This window comes from Plectropomus leopardus, chromosome 20, assembly GCF_026936395.1.
Source record: "Plectropomus leopardus strain MGB_pleo_1.0 chromosome 20, ASM2693639v1, whole genome shotgun sequence".
Taxonomy (NCBI): Eukaryota; Metazoa; Chordata; class Actinopteri; order Perciformes; family Serranidae; genus Plectropomus; species Plectropomus leopardus.
The window spans coordinates 14,545,804-14,566,788 of NC_142195.1; the positions used below are offsets into that span (position 1 = coordinate 14,545,804).

Genomic DNA, 20,985 nt, shown 5'->3' on the forward strand with positions numbered 1-20,985 from the left:
TCAATCCTGAATTCATACAGGAACAAGTACAGGACATGTGGTGCTTGCAACTTCAACAAACATGCACATTTACAGTAACAATTTAAAGAGTAACAAAATACCATAGATCTTACATATATATTCTGTTAAGGGATAATATTATTCCCCTTTTTCTGCTGAAATTATAAAAAACAACTGACTATCATTCTTTAAAATGAATTTTTAAAAATATAATTTACTTTAATAATAGAATGAAAAGGTAATTTAATGTACAGTACCGCTACACTGCATACCAAGGCAACTGATAGAGCTGAATTCATTTTTTTGTTTTATTTATTTACTTTTAAAAAAATAAATATATAATTGTAAAACCAACATACTATAATATGTAATAATATAATATGTAATAATATGTAATAATATAATATAATATAATATAATATAATATAATATAATATAATATAATATAATATAATATAATATAATATAATATAATATAATATAATATAATATAATCCAGTAGAGTACATTATATAACTTTTATTTATTTTTTTGTGGTGAATATTTTGGATAGTATTACATTGACCGGTAGATGGCAGCACACCATTTCTTTTGGAAGAGTCGGCGGGAAATTAAGGAGACGAAGAAGAAAATGAGTCGCCGGAAAAAAAACCTTTCACCTCACCCGCAGTGCATGAGGTTGGCGGGCTGCAACTTGTGTGTGTGTTTGGTGTATGTGATCAAATTCTGCTGCTCTACTGTTGAACAAAACTTCTCAGCCAAATAACTAAGTGCCACGCGGAATATTTTCAGTCGGGTAAAGAAACGAATTCACTATAAAACGCTTTATTTTACACTTAGCTAGCATTTAGCTCGCATGCTAATTAATAATGTTTTACGCTAGCGGCTAACTAACCGGCGTTTTTCCACTAGCTTGCTAACAAGCTAGCACTGAACATTTCGCTCGTGAAGTTGGTAGTATATTTGTCCATTTAAGTATGACATATCGTCTAACTTTGCCAGTACTCTTGTTTAACTCTGGGCGTCCGGTTTAATCTGTAGGTAAGTTAACGGTGGTAGCTCAGCCATGCCGTCCAGCGCTGGACCCAGCAGCCCCGCCGCTGCACTCGCTGAAGCGCTGGAAAACTCATCCCGGCTGATTGACAGACACCTGCAGGATGACCGCTGCTTTCCTGACCTGTCGGAGCTGCTCAGCGTCCCCTCTCACAGTAAGTAATGCCGAGGGACTGAGGACAAGAGAGAAAGACCAAACGGCAGTTATTAAAGTCAAGTGTCTTCGTTTATACAAAGGCTACACTGTCAGAGTAAATAAGCAAGACAGATAAAGAAGGCGACAAGACGATTTTGATAAATGCAAATATCACGTTACGTTTGGACCAAAACTTTGATACAAAGAGAGTCCCTGTTGCTGCTTTCAGTCATTGTTTAAACACAGATATAAACACAACTCAGAGATTTGTAGAAATATTCTGTTTAATTTAATATGTATATATTTATATTGAATATTTTTATTTGCAAGGGACCATGTACAGTTTAACACATGCATTTTACCAAATGATGCACTATACCAGATTATAGCTAAGAGCTAATTCACATCTGCAGGCCCTCACCAGGTCATAACAAAGACACGGCACAATGCCATGACAGTACAAGGTTGTATGTGAATAAGAGAAAAGAAAAGAAAAACACAAGACAAATAGTACACACAATAGCACATAAGAAGTGATACAAAAAAGACACAAGACAGACAATACAACATAAAACTACACAATAAAGCACATCACATACAAAAACACAATAAAAAGCCTCACACAACAGTGCATCACAGGTGAGCGCTTGTCAAATTAAAACCAAGTTATGACAAGAAGGTAGGTATGTTATTTAATTGTAGCCTTTCAAAAGAAAAAGTTATCATATAGATTAAATATTTTGATACAGTCTAAAGAAAATAGTTGTTTGCAAGCTATATCAGAATATTTTGATTTTCCACACATCATCACATATCATTAATATGTATGTCTTCCTCTCAAAAGGAGAAAGACCAAACACTTACCAGATTTATTTACTGTTTACACTCATGTCATATCTTCTTTTAAGTCTGTCAATATCTGATTTCCCCTTAAACATACAATTCTCTGGCACATTGTTGATCAGCGTTGGAAACTCTTGTTGACATGGAGTAAATACAGGCTGCTAAAATTATTATTATCCATTATTCATCCACATCCAGGGAAGGAATCACCCTTGACAGGTTGCTAGACTATTGCAGGGCTGACACACAGAGACAGACAACCATTCATCCTCACATTCACACCTACAGGCAATTTAGAGCCTCAAGTTAACCCAACCTACATACTTTTTGACTGTGGGAGGATGCCAAAGGACTCATGCTAACACAGGAAGAAAATGCAAACTCCTCTCAGAGGGGCCCAATCCCTAAAACTGATTCCACTTGCTTTAAGACGACAGTGCTACCCACTGCCTTTCTGTGCAGCCCTCATTCAGATCAGACTATGATAAAAATGGGTCATAACTTGTATTAATGGCATAAGTAGATGGAAAATGAAGATGGTTAAGTCAGCTTTGTTACTTTTTTTATACTGTTTTCTCTATGACAGAATATATTTGTAGTATCAGACAGATATGACCAGGACACAACATTTGTTCTGGGGAATCAGGATCGTGCACAGTCAAACTTTTTGTTGTTGATTGTTTTGATAGATATGCCGTCCCTCTCTGGAGTGTCGGACATGGACTACCCCCTCCAGGGACCGGGTTTACTCAGCGTGCCAAATCTCCCAGAGCTCAGTGCAGTCCGCCGAGTCCCTCTGCCGCCTGAGCTAGTGGAGCAGTTCAGCCGTATCCTTTAAGTCATTCAGGAAAAACTAGTTGAATGCTTTCCCTTTCACTAGGCCCAGAGGTTTCCATCAGACATGTAGCAAAGATATTCAGCTGCTTTTGCTTTGAGTTCAATTTGAGTTTCAACTTAACCGTTTTACAGATATGCAATGTAACTGTATGATGGGAGTTTTTCCAGAGATCTGTCGAGCATGGCTTACTATTGACAATGACATTTTCATGTGGAGTTATGAAGATGGGTGAGTAAATGTACCTTACCTGCTGGGAGTGAGTGACAACATTCACAATGAGCATTACATGAAACCAATAAAAGTGCACACACAGCATATTTAAATGCATTATCTGTTTTCGCTTTCTATTGTTAACTTTCAATGATGATAAATCTGGAGTGACCACAAGAATTTGTTTTTTGCAGAGGAGATGTGGCTTATTTTGATGGCCTTATTGAAACCATTCTAGCAGTGGGCCTTGTAAAACCAAAACAAGGTACGTGTAAACACATAAACTCAGCATTAACTAAAACATTTTTATTTGAGTAATGTTTAATGACTTGTGTTTTTCTTCTCAGGGATTTTACAGCCACACATTCACTACCTCTTAGTCTTGGCCACTTCTGTGGATGTAGTGATCCTCGGACTGAGCTTCCCAAAGAGCCAGGCTGGTGAGTCTCTCCCACAACTCTTACTACAGTAACGCTGCACTTAAGTTGTTCCCTGTAGCGTGTGATAATGTAGATGCTAGTGATATTCTGTGATGCCTTTCTGTTTTCTCACTTGTTGAACATCCTGAGTCCTCCGGGGAATCTGATAACAACATAATATCTTACTGCAGTACAATACAAGATGTCCAACTGTTCTAAAACTGCAAAGAAAATGCATAACATGGCAGGTTGCAGCTCAGTTCGTTGCCACTTGTGGAGTCAAATATGTGCAGACAAGTGCCAGATATTCATGAGCTAGGCAAATGTGCAAAGACAGCTGTTGTACCACAACAATGTCATACTGTAACAGTCTCACTTTAGACATGGACACTGTTAAGAATCAGTATGCAGATAAAAGCTGTATTCATAGACATAGAATGAGAACAGAGGAGACATTCCCATTCAAACCAACATAGGATGGTCGGAGCAGTGGCCATTTGTATGTGCGCTGTTGCCATTGCAAATGTTAAAGTGGGCTAAATTCCATATTAATTTCCATATAAACAACCCGACTTGTGGTGAGTCACAAACTGACTGAGGTGAGGTTTTACAGTGATGACCCAGCTAGCAGTGGACTGGTACATTTTCAAATAATGCAATTCCTTATTTTCAAAATATAATCATGTTTTCCTGTTTTCTCTGTTGCCATTAATTGCATGTTTGTTGAAACATGATATTCTGAGGCAGAGAAAGACAGCAGGGATAAATGGCATATAGATCTAGTACATTTTTGCATCTAACTTGGTAAATGAAGGTTTTATTGTAAATAAACCAAAGCAGGTAGTTGTTCAAATAATGGAAAGACTAATGTTAATCAAGACAGTTTTGGCAAGTTTTAGTTTGTTTCTGTCAAGTTACAATGAAGTGTGTTTTACGATGAGTTAACAAGGGAATCAAGCTAATTAGGAGTCGACAGATTATCGGCCTGGCAGATTATTGCTGCTGATATTTGGCATTTTGCCAATTATCTGTATCGGTATTTCATTTTAATGATCGCAGATGAAATAGTTTAATTTAAAAGTGCACAGAAAGTCAACATGGGAAGAACTTTTACTCTGTAAAACGTCAGGGAACATTGTTTAGCTATTCATTTTTAATTTGAATTTTCACTGAGTTCATAAAAAAAGTCGCAGGGAACTTGATGTATATGATGTTGAGAGTTTCAGTTTTAAACAAACATGCTAAAGGCATTTTAACAAAGTTTTTGAGGGAGTTTGTTATATTCCAAATTCTAAATTTCGACAGAAGGTATCGGCCCTGATAAACCACTATCTGTCGACCCCTAAAGCTAATGTTGATCTTAGTTTGGTGAAAGTGAGAAATTTGGATTGGTGTACTGAGATATAGAGGAAACTGAGATGTTGTATATCCCACAGTCTTGCATTTATTTTTTTTGTAATCATGCTATTAACTCATGCACCTCTCTTTATGTGGTCCATCTTTGTGTCTCTTTCTTTTATCGTAGGGTTGAATGACAGTATGTCTGGTGGGATGCAGCTGCTTCCAGACCCCCTTTTCTCCATCCCCACAGACAACACCTACATCCTATCCATCACCTCCACAGACCTGGGACGCATCTTTATGGCAGGAAAGGACGGCTGCCTCTATGAGATAGCTTACCAGGCCGAGGCAGGATGGCTGAGTCAGCGCTGCAGAAAAATCAACCACTCCAAAAGCTCCCTGTCCTTCCTTGTCCCTTCTGTGCTGCAGTTCTCCTTTTCTGAAGATGGTGAGGAGCGGGACACAATTGTATCTGGAAAGATGGCCCGGATTTAATTAAATCTAGCTCTGACTTTTTGTTGTCCTTGTGCTCCACAGACCCTATTGTTCAGATTGCTATTGACAACTCCCGCAACACACTATTCACACGCTCAGAGAAAGGTGTCCTGCAGGTATGACGTTTTAGTGAATTTCATGTCAATTTTTTTCATGTGTTTCTGATTACCTTAGAAACTAAAAAAAAAACTGCAGTAATTGTCAGTGTGCTGAAATAATTAACTGTTTTTCTCTTTTTTAGGTGTATGACCTGGGGGCTGATGGGCAGGGTATGAGTCGTGTGGCAACCATGTCACAGAGCACCATCGTTGCAGCTGCTGGAAACATAGCCAGGTATTTCTGGGTTTGTTAAACCTGAACACATTTTTCACATCTTTCGGTTAATTCTTCTGGGGAGGTATTAATTTATTTTCTGTCTCTTAAAAACCCCTTTCTTTGCAGGACAATTGATCGTTCTGTCTTCAAACCTATTGTCCAGATCTCTGTGATTAACAGATCTGAGTCCTCAGACTGTCACCTGCTCGCTGTCACTCATGCAGGTAAAGATTAGTGAAGATGAGCAAAAACAGAGGTAGGGTAATATGAAATGTTTATACTTCATAAGTGTCTATACATATATTTGTCCCATAGGTGTGCGCCTCTACTTCAGCACCACGCCTTTTGCCCTTCCACACCAGCGGCATGTGGCAGTTCGACCTAGCCTGCTAGCTTTGGTCCATGTCCGTCTGCCGCCAGGGTTTTCTGCATCCTCTACCCTGCAGAAACCTGCAAAGGTCCATAAGGCGCTGCACAGTAAAGGTGAACCATTTTTTTGTTGTTCAGTTTACCAGAAAAAGCAATGGGAATCAGAATTGTTACTCAATTTTAGTTAATGTTCACAGGGTTCCTGCCTTAAAATTAATTGAAGAAAATGAATTCCTTAATGTAAAAAATGGCCCTAATTTGTATTAAAATGTCTTCAATCGTTCTTCCTAAAGTTGCAAAAATGCTGAGACATGGGAAGCTGGTCTTTATTCAACAATATTTTTGATGTTGCACTTTAAAATCTAAAAAAAAATTAATAAATTGGCAACATCTATTTTTTTGTTTTGGTTATTTTAAAATTGGTCTTAAATTTTAATACAGGTGGCATTTAAAAAATCCTTATATTTCCAGAATCTGCCTTACCTTAAGCTGTAGGAATTTTGCATGTAACTCAATGGCGTATAGCTCCACCAGTGACAATAATCCAGATTTGCCTGTAATACCATTGTGTCTTTTCTTTGGGTGAATTTTGTAGGTGTTCTGTTAATGGCAGCTTCTGAGACAGAGGACAGCGACATTCTGTGGTGCATCAACCACGACTCCTTCCCCTTTAAGAAACCCTTGATGGAGACTCAGGTTGGCTTATTAAAACATACAAAAAAGGAATAAAATTTCAGGTGTCAGCTTAAAGTGTCTTAATATCAATGGTTGCTGCTCTGTAGTGCAGTTTTTGTGTAGAAGTGCTTTTGGTGAGAAAAAACAATAAACATTGTTGCTTAAGTTGTTTAAGTACCTTAAAACCAATATACACTGAATAATAGAAACTCTACAGTGTGCCTCTCTTTCCTCTGCATTTTATTGCAGATGATGTCTAATGTAGACGGACACTCTTGGGCTCTTTGTGCCATTAATGAGGAGAGGCCATCCAAGATTTTTACTCCTCTGAACAAGGACCAGATCCCCATCACAGATTCACCTGTGGTGGTCCAGCAGCACAACATCCCCCCACAGAAGTTTGTCCTTCTCTCTGCAAAGGTTGAGACTGCTCTGATGACTCAGCATGTTTCACACATGCTCAATCTTGTTTCAGTGTGACAACACAATGTCTTAATATTGGACACTAAGTGTTGACTCCTTGCTGTCTTGTAGGGGAGTCATATCTTCCAAAAACTGCGGCCAGTAGACCAGCTCCGTCACCTGCTGGTGAGCTGCGCTGGAGGAGAAAGTGAAGAGGTTGAGCGTTTCTTCAAGCTGCACAGGGTACAAGGCTAAGATATTTACTGCCTAATATTTTATAATCCCTTTTATGGCCGTCAGCCGCAAAGCTGCATGACATACAAACACCTTTATACAGGATTAACAAATGCAGCCTAAGAGTTGTATGCAGACATGTTTTACACACACACACACACACACACATATGTACAGTTTATATTTAAGTTGCGAATCTGTTCTTTACAGGAGGAGCAGGCTTGTGCCACAGCACTGATCCTGGCTTGTTCCAACGCTGCTTGTGACAGAGAGGTTTCACAGTGGGCCACCAGAGCCTTCTTCAGGTCAGATAACTGTGTTTATATACGGTCAGATTGACACTTAGTCACACTGTACACAAACATAAAGCAGTTCTTCTATTGTTGTGATCAGATATGGAGGAGAAGCACAGATGAGATTCCCTGCAGCCATGACATCTCCCAGTAATGTTGGACCTGTGATGAGCTCTCCAGCACCAGGTAAATAAGTAAATACTGTCCACTAGGCCAGGAAGGAATTGTATAAATTAAGACAGCGTTGCAGCTTAATCTCCTGTGATACTATGTAGAGCCTACTAGGGCTGTCTGTTTTTATTTTAGGGTCGACCATTCGTTTGAACTCACTTACATTTCTGAACTGAATGACCTGTTCAAATTCAGAATTTACAGTTTATAAGTGTAACAGTACCATTTATTTATACTGGGTGTCTGCAGGTCCTTAAAAAAGTCTTGTGTCTTTAATTCAATTTTATAAATATTAGGCTGTCTGAAGCCTGGTACATACTGTGCGAGTTTGGGCTGTCCCTGACAAATGACGCACTGATCAGCATAAATTTGCAAAATGCTAGTAGAAGCTAATACTTGCAAAATTGGCCTTTTTTCCCCAACCAAGACCATGTCCACGACCAAAATGGAAAACATTTTGTAATACTATCATGTGCATTACATTTTTAAATACATGCGGAAACTTTAGTAATTTTTATGACTCTCCCCTCAGGCATCGTGCCCCCAGCTTTGGCTACCCCCTTCACACCAATGCACTCCGGGTCTACACCCATCACACCAATGTCAGCCGGCCCAGAGGTGATTTTCTCAGGGAAACATAACGGCATCTGTATCTACTTTGCCCGCATTCTTGGGTGAGTTAATCCTGTCATCAGTTGTCACACTCAGAATCTGTTTTTTGGGTGAGAGCCTAAATATGTATCTCATTAGTCAGAGGTGTTGATGCTGATGTGTGATTGTGGTATCAATACTGAGTAATGTGTTTTCTCTCCTGTCCCCTGCTGACCTCACACCAACAGAAATATTTGGGATGGCAGTCTTGCTGTTGAGAAAACCATCAGCAAAGGAAATCAGACTGTCAGTATTGTAAGTATCCTAGCAACACAGGCATTTATTTCACAGATTAAAAACAATTGTAAGTTTTAAGAATGAAGATTGTAGCTAACACTAACTATTATCTGTTTTCTCCACAGTTGGAAAGCAGCGTTAGTGCATTTGATCTGGAGTCAGTACTTCTAGAGCTTGGTGGTTTGCGGGAGTTTCTTGACAAAAACTCTCAGTTCAGTCCGTCCACATTTGGTGCTGCAAGGTAAGAGCTCCTTCTCTGCATCTTTATTCATTCAGTCTTTATTTAGTCTCGATGGATCATTGAAAGCAAGGGTTAGAAAAAATACATCACACAAAAATACATATAGAAGTGCACAACAAGAGGAGTAATAAAATAATTTAACCAATTAAAAGCTTTTAAAACAATATGGTTAAAATAAATCAAATGATGAAAATATAAAATTAGATTAGAAAAGATGAAAAGACTGTTGCAGACTTTGACAGAATTACTGCTGATTAGAGATGTGAAATGACCAATGGATACAAGTGAACTGAGTGTCAGTGTCTTAGACTGAACTATTGTTAGTTAAAAGAGAGAGGTGTCATGTGACATGCAGGACTGAGATCATGTCATAACTGGTGATTGCAGTTCACATCTGTGGGATGATCAGACTGAGATCTGTAGTTCGTGTTACTGGTGTTTTGGAATACGGAGATTACATTACATGCCTACCGACCACACCATTGTTTTGCTTTTTCCCTTATCAATACTTAGCCGGAAGACAGACGCTCCAATCATAAACTGAAAGTGTCTGCTTTATATAGCAGCACATAAGAGCAGGATTCAGATTTCAACAATCACATTAAGAGCGTAAGGAGAGTTGACTAACAACATGATGGTGTAGGTTTATGTGTTGACGCAGTCAGCAAAAGCACCTGTTTGGCAATATATTGGATTTAAACCCCATGCTTATAGTAAACCTGATAACATTAATAAGGGAAAAGGACTCACATTGTTAGGAAGTTGGAGCCTGTCGTCTTCAGTTCCTCATCACGAGGTCACAAGGTTATTAACCAGTGAGAACATGTTCTTACTTTCCTGTTCAGACCTAATGAGAAAGAAATCAAAGCTGTATTTGAATGATTTTCTACTCAAAATCATAATCTTACCTTTACCTTGTCACTGTTGGTATTTCCTACATGAAAGTGAAATCTGCAAAAACTACTGTAACTGAGTCATGTTTCCCCATCCCTCCTTAATAACATCTGTTCTACTCCCTGTTAGTTTCAGCTCCCCTGCCAACCTGCAGCAAAGGCTGCTGGGATTTATGCGCCCTGACGGAGCCAGCTCTCAGCAGGTCCAGCAGGAGCTCCAGAGGAAATATCACAGTGAGTTATGAGAGACTGTTTCCACATTTTTCTGAGTATTGTCATGATAATCAATATCTCAAATATGAATGGTATTAGAGAGTACAAAGTGGATCTTTGATGTACAAGCAAAAGAGGAAAAGTGATTTACTTTGTGTTTCACTCTCATCACTGATGTCTTTATTCCTTGAAATTCCTGTAACTCTTGTCTCTTTGTATTTTATCTGTGTATCCAGCAAAAGCTCAGGTCTATGAGAAAGTGTCCCTGCAGGGCATCCAGCAGTTAGTGCATCGCTCCTATCAGACTCTGGCCCTGTTGAAGCTTCTCTGTGATCATCAGTTTAGCCTCATTATGTCCGAGCTGCCAAAGGTACACGTGTGCACAAACACTTCTGCTGTAGACAACCGCAGATGCTCATGCATCATCGCTGCGGTATTCATCCACATGCGTTCCTGAGTGCACTACTTTTTGTTTTCAGCCAAAAACCCAGTGAGTAATGTGAGCTCTCCATTGTTTCCGCAGCACTCATTACTCACTGTGCCATCTTCTTCTGTGTTTATAGGAATTTCAAGAGCAGATGAAGGGAGCAAGTTTTAAGGATATAGTGATCCGGGGCAAAGAGCTGTCGGGAGCTCTCATCACAGCACTCATTAATGTCTACATCAAAGATAATGCTTCTGTGGAGGGCATCAGCAATCACCTGCGGGACATCTGCCCCCTGCTGTACAGCAGCGATGACAGCGTTTGCTCCAAGGTACACACAAACAAGTGCAGGGCTAAACACTCATTTTTAGGGCCCATTTATGCTCAATGTTAGACACATATACAGACATGGATGTTGCCTTCTGTCTGTAGTCTGTTTATTTTGTCCATATTTGTGCACATTTTCTTGCTTGCTTCGCCACTGTCTCTAAAAACGATGCCTGTGCTCATGTGATTAAATGCACCAATGCACAAATTTAAATATCACAAATGCCACAAATATTAACAGTTTATTTTTGGGTAGTAGTTACCACTGATTGCAACCAAAGGCCATCACTGTCCTGACATGGTGTTTTGGGCCATTTAAAGTTTTTAAAATATTCTGAGCTGTATTATCTTTAGACCTTAAAGGGTACTAGATATAGTTAGATGACTCAGTTTTTATTTCAGATACAGCAGCCAATTTTAGTTGTATTGATGTCTTGGTGCTTTAACATTTCTTGCAATCTTCAGGATAATTTTAGGGCCACCATAGTCATTAAAAGGTATTGATTTACCCATATTGATTCATGTGTCCTAATACTGAATTTGTTGCTTTTGTGTCCCACTCAGGCTAATGAGTTGCTGCAGAGCTCGAAGCAGGTTCAGAATAAAGCAGATAAAGAGCGGAAACTGAGGGAGTCTCTACGGCTCTATCAGCAGATCAGCCAACACACAGATCTGCCACTGGTCTGCTCCCAGTACAGACAAGGTGAGTGTCACACACTTTTTCTATTTCTGTAGTTGATATGTTAAATAACATTATTTCTTTTCTGACACTTGTATTAATGCCATTAAATTGTCTCAGTGCGTTTCTACGAGGGAGTCCTTGAGTTGTGCCTCACAGCAGCAGACAAGAAGGATCCACAGAGACTGGGGCCCCATTTCTACAAGAATGGTGAGCCGGAGGAGGATGGAGTGGGACAGCAGGCCTTTCAGGAAAGGTAAAAAAAAAAAAAGCAGTAGCATGCAAATCTGTGCCATTGATGATTATATTAGCTGATTGTCACCTACTTTTTTCTTCCCTTTGTGCTCCAGACTTTCGTGTTATAAGTGCATCACAGACACTATGCAGGAGCTGGTGAACCAGAGCAAAGCCGCCCCTCAGTCTCCCAGCGTCCCCAAACAGCCTGGCCCACCTGTCATGACGTCTGACCCGAACATGCTCAGTAATGAAGAAGCTACAGCTCATGTGAGTAGAACTGGACAGTTGATGCCTATTTGTTGCCACATTAGTGCACACGATCTGCATCATTAATGAAAATATATTGTTCCCTTACAGTTTGAGCAGATCCTCGGTTTGGCCCAGAGGTCTCAGGACGAGCTGTTTCACATCGCTTTGTACAACTGGCTGATCCAGGCTGACCTGACTGACAAGCTGCTAGAGGTAGTGTGTTCATTTGTGTTTTTCTGTATTTACGAAAAAAATTTTTTCAAGCTGAGAGCAGTAGCTCTATAGGTCAGTTCCAAAACATTTCCCCAGCCTTTGGCAGCCACAGTTTTTGCCCGAGGAGGCTGTGTGAGTGTCCAGAGTTTGTGTTCTAACACACAGATTGATAGACATGCACGTACACACACACACACCATTTGGGATTGTCCCCTTTCATTATTTATGAACTGGTTATTGTAGGGTTTGGGCACTGAGCTCCATTGGTACTGAATTCCAGGTACTGGTATCTGTTCAAATGTGAACAGTACCCAACCCTTTTAGAGAAGGATTATTCTACCAGTGACAAGTGTTTGTTAGGTTTTGTATGTGCAAAGGCATGAATAACTGGATGCACGTGCATACCTAAAGCAAGCATCTGTCTGTCAACACTGTTAGTGTGGTTACATGCCATTTGTCGTATAGCTTTCCATTCATTTGTCCTCTGTCTCCCAGGTGAATTCTCCATACCTGGAGGAACATCTGATGCACATGATCAAGCAGGACCAGAGTAAGGTGCACAACATGGACCTCTTGTGGCGCTACTACGAGAAGAACCGTAACTTTGGCAAGGCAGCTCATGTACTGGCCCGACTTGCTGACATGCACAGGTTTGGACACAGCTGGATAATAAGTTTTAGTTTGGTTGATTGTCAAGATTCTCAGTCATCCAGGTCACGGTCATTCTAGGTGTTATATTGTAGGCAACTGGACTTGCTTGAGTTTCTTGAAGATGTTTTGCCTCTCATCTGAGCGGCGTCTTCAGAACTGAAGAGAAGCAAAGTGTCTTCAAAGAACTCACTTGCCTACTATATAGCACCTAAAATTGTGGTTGATTATTATTACTCTTAACATATCTACAGGAAAGAAATTCACAAACAATCTCCAACTCTGACTCTTCAGTAGACCCCAAATATAATTTTAAAAAAGTACCTTGTTTTTTGTTCTCTGATTATGCAGCACTGAGATCTCATTGAAGCAGCGTTTGGAGTACATCGCCAGAGCCATCCTGTCTGCTAAGAGTTCCTCCTGCATCTCAGCTCAGGCATCTGATGGCGAGTTCCTTCACGAGCTGGAAGAAAAGATGGAGGTATGTTTGTGTCAGTGGTCACGGTTGAAAGAAATCCTGTGTTCTGATCTGGTGTTATAGCCTCTTAGCATCTGTGTGTGGTTACCCTTCTCAGCTGGTGCGGATCCAAGTACAGATCCAGGAGACCCTGATTAGACAGTACTCCCATCATCCCTCAGTGAAAAATGTAATCTCTCAGTTGGACTCGGAGCTCATGGACATCACCAAGGTAACAGCAGAACAATGATAATGAGAACTTTCATTACAGTGAAGAAAAAAAGGTGTATAAATGCTGACTTAATGTTCTCTTGTGCAGCTCTATGGTGAGTTTGCTGACCATTTTAAATTGTCTGAGTGCAAACTGGCCATCATTCACTGTGCCGGACACTCTGACCCTATACTGGTGCACTCACTGTGGCAGGAGATCATGGAAAAAGGTAAGTGTAACATCAACTCCTTGCAAAAATGTACCCCTGCCAAACCTTTTAAAAAATGTCCTTCCTGTGCCATATGACGACTGTTTTATCTTGTCCAGAACTGGGAGACACCGTGGCCATGAGTCCAGCAGACAGGATGAGGTCTCTCAGTTTAAAACTGGTATCACTGGGAAAGATTTACGCCGGAACGCCAAGATATTTCCCCCTGGGTAAGCATTCATACCTTCCTGTTATTATGTTCAGTTTTCCTCTCGTTAGAATTTTCCAGCTCGCTGTTTACTATTTTGTAACCAGTTATATAATTAGACTTCCCCTTTGCATCATTTATGTCAGCGGGTCTCTGTGGTACAGTTTTGCAGGGTCATGCTGCTGCTCGAGGTGATTGCTTCATTATCCTCTCATTACAGCCTGCCTGTTCAAACTTGTCATCTCTGCAGAGACAATTATCCATTTTATGTACATCTATCACTCTATCGCTCTCTGTCTCTCTCTCTCTTAATTTATTTTTTTTTTAAGAAAACAGATTTGGAATGCATATTTTCTTCGCTTATAATACCCAGAAACTGTAAAATGAGTATAGTTGGATTTCCAAATTTCTAACAGTCCTTGAATGCGTCAGTGGGGACACTGAAATTATGTTTAAATAGAGTTTGAATCTTAAACGTCTGAAAAACACTGGGCAAGTGGGGTGAGGAAATTTAGAGTCCGTAAAAAGTCATGGAAAAGTTTTGAAATTTTGTCTGGTAAAATGTGTGGGAACCCTGTAAATTGTACAAACAGAGGAGTATGCCAAGCTAATAAGTGCTCATGTGTTTTGTGATTGCAGAGTTCTTGGTAAAGTTTCTAGAGCAGGAGGTGTGTCGACTGAACTGGGACGTGGGCTTTGTCACTTCCACCATGCAAGAGATTGGAGTGCAGTTGCCACGTCTTCTGGAAGTCTATGACCAACTCTTCAAAACTCGGGTGTGTGTTACAGATAAGACTTGTACAGTTTTGGTAAAATTGATGGTCTTGATTTTAAACAGCATTTGCATCTTTTGTGGATTGAGGTTTAAATTGTTTTTTAATTAATCCACCGATCTGCCTTGTTGCCTCTCATCTCCAGGATCCCTGTTGGCAGCGGCTGAAGAAGCCTCTCCACTTGGTGGAGTGTATCCATGTGCTTCTGTCAGGATACGTGGATGATCCCAGCAGAGTACCAACCTATGACAGGTAATCACTGCCTGAGTAGCTGTTCAGTCATTGGCCTGTAGTGGGCGTTGTAGCATTGGCCTTGAATTTACTATGACAATAAACTGAATATCTTTGGGTTGTGGACAAAACGAGACATTTAAGGACATCATCTTGGGCTTTGGGGAAAATCGATCTATATTTTCACCATTTTCTGACATCATAATCAACAAAAATACACAGGATAAAAAATTATTCTAAAAAACTTGAAGCGCAGAGCGTTTTCAATAACAGCATCCTCAGTGGAAATGAAATTATAACCACTGGAATAACATCTCTCATTTTGATAATACAAGGGAGTGCTATGCAGTGAGAAGCATTTTTGCTGTTTCTAGGCAACACATCATGTCTCTCAAACACTTTTGTTCCTCCAAACAGCCACTACATTCAGTCAGTCAAACACACAGTAGACAAACAGATATAAAACCCCAAATGTTTACAGTTTATAGACTTTTGTTTATGTTATGATAATTTATCTGATTTCTCTCACACTCAGATTTCTGTGAGAACTACTCAAGTCTGTCTTGAAACAATTACTTATAAGTCCATATGTACATTATAACATTTATTATCACTGCGAAGTGTAAGTTCTGTGTCATTTTGAACCGGAGCATCTGCAGGTTAATTTCATTCCTGATATATTACGATATGCTAAAGTTAAACTTGTTATGAGTTTATTAGAATTAGTTCCTGTTTTTGTTAAATCCGCTGCTGTCTTGACTGTATGGGAGCTGGGCGGGACAATTCCAACAGCAGTATCTCTCCTAAGGTCAGTCTGTGACCTCTGTCTGTTCTGTCCGTCACATCTGGAGCTTTTTTGGAAGCTGGGCTTTTTGCCTGCCTCATTTATATTGCAGGTTTTGTGGATTTGGTCATTTTTCCCATATATTTGTGCTTCTGCCACAAGTAAGCAGAATATGAAGTTTTTTTGTTTTTTTTTAAAAAGGGTCTACTTTAATTGATCTGCTCTGTGCAACCTTCTGCGGCTCCGTCAATAAAAATGATGAGGCATGTATTTTTATTAGCTCCTGGTACGCTTCTGAAACACTGACACGTCTGCTGAAATTGCAAGAATTGTTTAGCGTGGCTGCAGTCAGCCCGGGTGGCGATCTGGGAGAGATCTGCACTCTACTGACTGTACTTTTCTCGTTTGTCACTGTAATAGATCACTTCTTAAAGCAGTTTCAAAATTCACGGTCCTCATGCGGGGTAAAAATGACATCATAACTGTATAACTTATGTAACCTGAACCCCAAGTGAACACTGTCTGAGAAGATACAAAGAGGGAATTTTACACCAAAAATACTAACTTTGGAATATAATATACAATTTGGCCAACTCAGACTTCTGCAGCCTCATATAAGCCTCAGTCAGCTGTCCATTGTGTTACTTGAACTTGGTATACCAGCTTATTTTTCCTCCATTTCAGACGCCGATTCACTAACGTGTGTCTGGACAACATCTGTGGATACCTTGTGGAGCTGCAGTCTCTGAGCCCAAATTCGACCCTTCAACAAACCATTGGCAACTTCAAGTCTCTGCAGGCAAAGCTGGAGAAACTCCACTGACATTCTTCACAGGACAAGGGACAGGTGACCTCTGGATGGTGCACTGTTGGCCTTAATTAATCAGCTGATTCAAAGGTGTAATAACACAATCAGCACACACACAGCGATGACGTTTGTGTCTCACAGTAGAGTTTGCCTCTTTTCCCTTCGGTCTGATGTGTTACATCTTAGCAAGTGTTTGTTGTTAAGGGACAGAGGGAGCAGATGGCAGTAAAAGTCTTCTGATAAAGATGAAAGAAGAGACATGTTTTATAACTTATTTAATGCATTTTGTTATGAGGCTAAGCGTTATGCTGGAATACAACTTTGAAAAGCAAGAAACTGTTGATTATTTGCATTGTGTACAAATAGCTGGCAGATATCTGAAAATGACAAAGATATTTGAGTCAACTGTGTTTATAAAAACATGAAATCACTCTGATTTTTACAGGTGAATTTTCTTATATTGAAAATGCACTTATTTGGAATTGATTTGGGATATTTTCATATGAATCCATCTGGTTAATATACCCGACAAAAGCCTATTGATCACAGGGGAATCATTTTGATTATTTGCCTCCAAATTAACAGTTCAGTGTTGGATATTGTAATTATGTACATAACTTGGCCAAACTGTCTTTTCTGACAAAAGTCAGGCACACAACTAAAACATTTTTTTCATGTGTATTATTTAGAGTTTCATTTTGTCCATTTGGCTGATGCATCTGGCAGTGTGTTTGTTTTGAATGTAGATCTTTTCTCTCTTTTTTTTTAAACAGCGCAGGTAACAGTGCCACACTGAAAACTTTGGAAAAAAAACATAAAATTTTTTTATAAATGAATAAAACTCGTCATTGCTTTTGTGTTTCAGGATGTTTTGAAAACACTATTCAGAAACTAGTTTTTACCTGAGAACCTTAAAATCTCCTTAAAGATTTGTGTTAAATATTACAATAATCAGCAGCAGGAAGGGGGATTAAATTGCTATGGGCTGATAATATGACACTGCAGAGGGAGTGCAGTAATGGACATAATGTCTTCACTGTTTGTGTCTACATAATTATCTTTAATTAAAAATTGCACTCAGGGTTTCTTATAGTCATTGCGAACAGGGTAGTAATTGCTAAAGGTTTTTTCCTCCAATTAACTCTGCTCTCTAGTGCAAAATTACACTAAATGTGTTGCCTTGTGAAAAATAAAATAATTTTTACTTGAAGCTGGGTTGATTTCTGTCTTATAACACAGTGGGTCAGTACACTTACACAAGTGCCAAAGAAGTTACTATAGATAGCGTTTATGTGTTAAGACTAATCACTCGATCAGTGTGGACAGTTTCACCTCTTCATTAAATCTAACTTCACTTTAAATGTTTATCTACTTGCCTTTATGCTCAACAGCCAGCTAGTATACATTTAAGCTTTGGTTGATTGCAATTTTTTTGTTTTTTTTTAAGATTATGTTTTGGCTTTTTGCCTTTATTCGATAGGACAGACTAAGCGAGAAAAGGAGAGAGAGAGAGAGAGGTGATGACATGCAGCTAAAGGCCACAGGCAGGAGTCAAACCCTCAACCGCTGCAACAAGGACTCGGCCTCAGTGCACGGGGCACCTGCTCGACCAGGTGAGCGACTGGGCGCTCTGGCATTTGTCAGCTTAAGTGTAAGGTCCAGAAATATATTTTTACCTTCGACTTTTTACATATGTTTTGTAGAAATATAATTTTAACATCACTTTTCCAAATAAAGTTACAACACATTTCATTGTTAAAAAGTAAAAGACTGAACAAATAACAAACCAATGAAATGCGCTAAAAAGCAACAAGATTACATTTGTAATTTAGTCCTCGTAAATGCAACAAACATGCATCCATTTATGTTTTTTTGTAACCGCTCATCATATTCAGAGTCACGGGGGGCTCGAGCTGATCCCAGCCGGCATTTAGCGATAGGCAGGGTACACCCTGGACGGTTTGCCAGACTATCACAGGGCTGATGCACAGAAATAGAAAAACATTCACACGCACATTAACACCTATGGGCAATTTAGAGTTAACAGTTACTCTAATCTGGATGTCTATGTACTGTGGGAAGGAGCTAGACTCAGAGGAAACCCCTGCTGACACAGACAGAACGTGCAAAATCCACAGAGAAGGGCTCAAAACAGTGCTTCCCACTGCTCAAACCATGCCGTAGGGATAAAATGCCTTTTGGTAAGCTTCAACACAAAGTTTAATAGATGATACTGACACTCTGTTGGCCTTAAATCGTCGAGAAGGCCATTAAAGCTGTGTCATGTTTATTTTCTGTTTTTTTCTCCATGAATGAATTCATTGTCTGTGTCTGTGTATAAATGGCAGAAAATAGTGAAAAGTGTTCATCAAAATGTCATAAAGCCCAATGTGATGTCTTAATATGTCTGACCAACAGTCTAAACCCCCAAGATATTCAGTTTACCACCATACAAGACAAAGAAATTCAGCTGGAAAACAAACTTACAATGTTTTGTACTTCTGTGTGAGAGATGACTTAATCATCACAGTTGCTGATTTGTTTTCTGTCAATGAACCAACCTATTAATGACTAAGCATTTATGTTCTAAAGTAGTACAAAAGAAGAAACTGAAATAGTAATTGTGGGAGATAAGCTCATAACGTACAAGGAGTTATGCGCTCATCCCCATCTCTTCTGCAGTTTCTTACACATGCAATGGATTCCTTCATTCATCAAAGGCCCATTCCTAAAAGATTTGGATCATTTCTACCCTTTGCACGTGCAAGAAAGCTTTTTCACTCCGTGCAGGAATATGTAGGGGATGATGCAGGTGTAGGAGGCTGCGATATAGCTGGCCACCTCCACCAACATCGACGAGGTGTGGATGCTGTTGGTGATACGCAGGAGCAGATGAGTCAGCCAGCAGATCAGGAACACACTGGCTACAGCCACAACACTCTTGGCCGCCCTCACCTGAGTGCTCGAGCTAGGACTGGGCTTGGCTGGCATCTGGCTGGGCCTTGAAAGACTTGGTGGAGCTCCAGCTCTGCTGTGTTTGTTTGTTTCTGTGTTTGGGGGAGCGCTTTGACCTGTATAAATGTGAGTGAGGGATGCAGAATCATTGGGATCTTTTGAGGTGCTTGGACCGGAAGCAAAGGTGACGGATGTACCATTATTTCTACTTTCATCACTCTCGATTTCGTCTTTAACCATCTCCTTGGTAGCATCAGAGTTATGACCTTTTATGCGACGCTGGTTTTGGAGCAGCGTGATGACAATCTGGACACTGGCAAATACAATCCCAGCAATAGGAAGAGCATTAGCCAGGATTAAATAAAAGACGTCATAAATTTGCATGGCTATTGCATTAGGGAAGACATCAATGCAGTCTGCATGGCTGTCATTTCCAGTCTCCACTTTTATGAAGAAGAAATGTGGGATGCTGAAGACCAAAGCCACCGTCCAGCTCCCAGCCAGCAGACAGCCCACCAAGCACAAACTGTCCAGCTGCACTGGCGCACCTCCACGCTTCAGGGAGCCAACGAGCTTCTGGTACCAGAAAGTGCTGATGAAGAACGTTGTGTAGATGCTGCTGGTTTCAGAGAGGTCGGCACAAAAACGAAACACACCGCAGTAGGTTTCCCCCAGGAACCAATGTCCGGTGAAATCTGCCATGGTGTCGGGCAGGTCCACCAGGTAGTTGGTGATGAGGTTGGAGATGGCCAGGTTGATGAAAAGGACTTCATTGGTGCGGATGCCAGATTTCTTCCCGGGCAGGGAGCGTATAGCCAGCCAGTTGTTTCCAAGGATCCCTGCCAGAAACATGAGCCCTCTGATGATGGATTCAGTCAACTCCTCTACATCCATCGTTTCACAAGATCAGCTTCACTTGACTATGTCGCTCTGCAGTCGACTGATGTTAGTTTCCCAAGGTTGTAATGAGGCATGCTTTTTCATTGGACATTTATCGAAGAGGGTGAAAAGCCAGAGCCAATCACACTGCAGAGATGAAATGTCTCACACTTTAGTTTTCCTCATGGAGCCCTCGTCACAAGTCCCACTGAGATGGAGGTGTATCTTTCTCATGACAGGCCCTCCCAGGGAGCTTCTCCTGACTAAAATATTTTATAGAGTGTTATCTGATTTAGGAAAGAACAAACACAGCAAAATCTGAATGTCCACTGTGGAAGTCCCTGAAGAGACACCTGTCGAAACTCTGAGTCCTCTGATAAATTACTAACAAAATGTACTTTAGGAAAAAAAACATGTTTAGAATGTTTTACATTAGTCTCTACATAGTATGATCACTTAAAAAGGAATGCTACCCAGTCTTATAAATTTCACCATTGTTATTCATTTGCCCTAGTGCAGCTCAGTTTATGCTGCTTTGCAAAATATGACAAAACCGACTCATTCGACTTCCTGCATGCTAATGGGATCCTGATTTACGTCTCAGAAAATCAACTTATCCTCTTACAGCTGCACAAAGTGAGCGCCCCATTATTTCTCCATGCAGT

General features: G+C 40.2%; 2 protein-coding genes across 4 annotated transcripts; one reads left to right on the plus strand and one right to left on the minus strand.

Annotated features, from left to right (window-relative positions):
* Positions 1–635: 635 nt before the first annotated feature.
* Positions 636–17,696, plus strand: nup155 (nucleoporin 155). Of its 3 annotated transcripts, none has more exons than XM_088071116.1 (34): positions 636–711; positions 1,042–1,208; positions 2,722–2,859; positions 3,002–3,098; positions 3,275–3,345; positions 3,428–3,520; positions 5,025–5,288; positions 5,378–5,451; positions 5,577–5,668; positions 5,777–5,874; positions 5,966–6,133; positions 6,615–6,715; positions 6,944–7,114; positions 7,229–7,339; positions 7,541–7,635; positions 7,724–7,809; positions 8,327–8,468; positions 8,634–8,700; positions 8,808–8,923; positions 9,947–10,050; positions 10,266–10,399; positions 10,593–10,784; positions 11,345–11,483; positions 11,580–11,715; positions 11,810–11,963; positions 12,054–12,158; positions 12,654–12,808; positions 13,158–13,287; positions 13,382–13,495; positions 13,583–13,703; positions 13,802–13,912; positions 14,530–14,666; positions 14,809–14,915; positions 16,363–17,696. In XM_088071116.1, the coding sequence occupies exons 2-34, from the start codon at positions 1,067–1,069 to the stop codon at positions 16,499–16,501; spliced, it is 4,104 nt and encodes a 1,367-aa protein (XP_087927242.1). In that variant the 5' UTR covers positions 636–711; positions 1,042–1,066; the 3' UTR covers positions 16,502–17,696. The 3 variants fall into 3 exon arrangements, with proteins under 3 accessions (XP_087927242.1, XP_042365446.2, XP_087927243.1); XM_042509512.2 differs by having other exon boundaries at positions 647–796; XM_088071117.1 differs by having other exon boundaries at positions 647–678.
* A 1,462-nt stretch (positions 17,697–19,158) lies between these two features.
* On the minus strand, positions 19,159–20,401 carry ora5 (olfactory receptor class A related 5). The gene has a single exon (XM_042481355.2). The coding sequence runs from the start codon at positions 20,333–20,335 to the stop codon at positions 19,235–19,237; it is 1,101 nt and encodes a 366-aa protein (XP_042337289.2). The 5' UTR covers positions 20,336–20,401; the 3' UTR covers positions 19,159–19,234.
* Between the last annotated feature and the right edge of the window lie 584 nt (positions 20,402–20,985).

Excerpts from the sequence above, each read along its gene's own strand:
- nup155 (XM_088071116.1), top strand. The coding sequence starts at position 1,067 with ATGCCGTCCAGCGCTGGACCCAGCAGCCCCGCCGCTGCACTCGCTGAA. Across the intron at positions 11,484-11,579 it reads CTGCTCCCAGTACAGACAAG|TGCGTTTCTACGAGGGAGTC; the intron begins GTGAGTGTCACA and ends AAATTGTCTCAG. Across the intron at positions 12,159-12,653 it reads TGACTGACAAGCTGCTAGAG|GTGAATTCTCCATACCTGGA; the intron begins GTAGTGTGTTCA and ends TCTGTCTCCCAG.
- ora5 (XM_042481355.2), bottom strand. The coding sequence starts at position 20,335 with ATGGATGTAGAGGAGTTGACTGAATCCATCATCAGAGGGCTCATGTTT.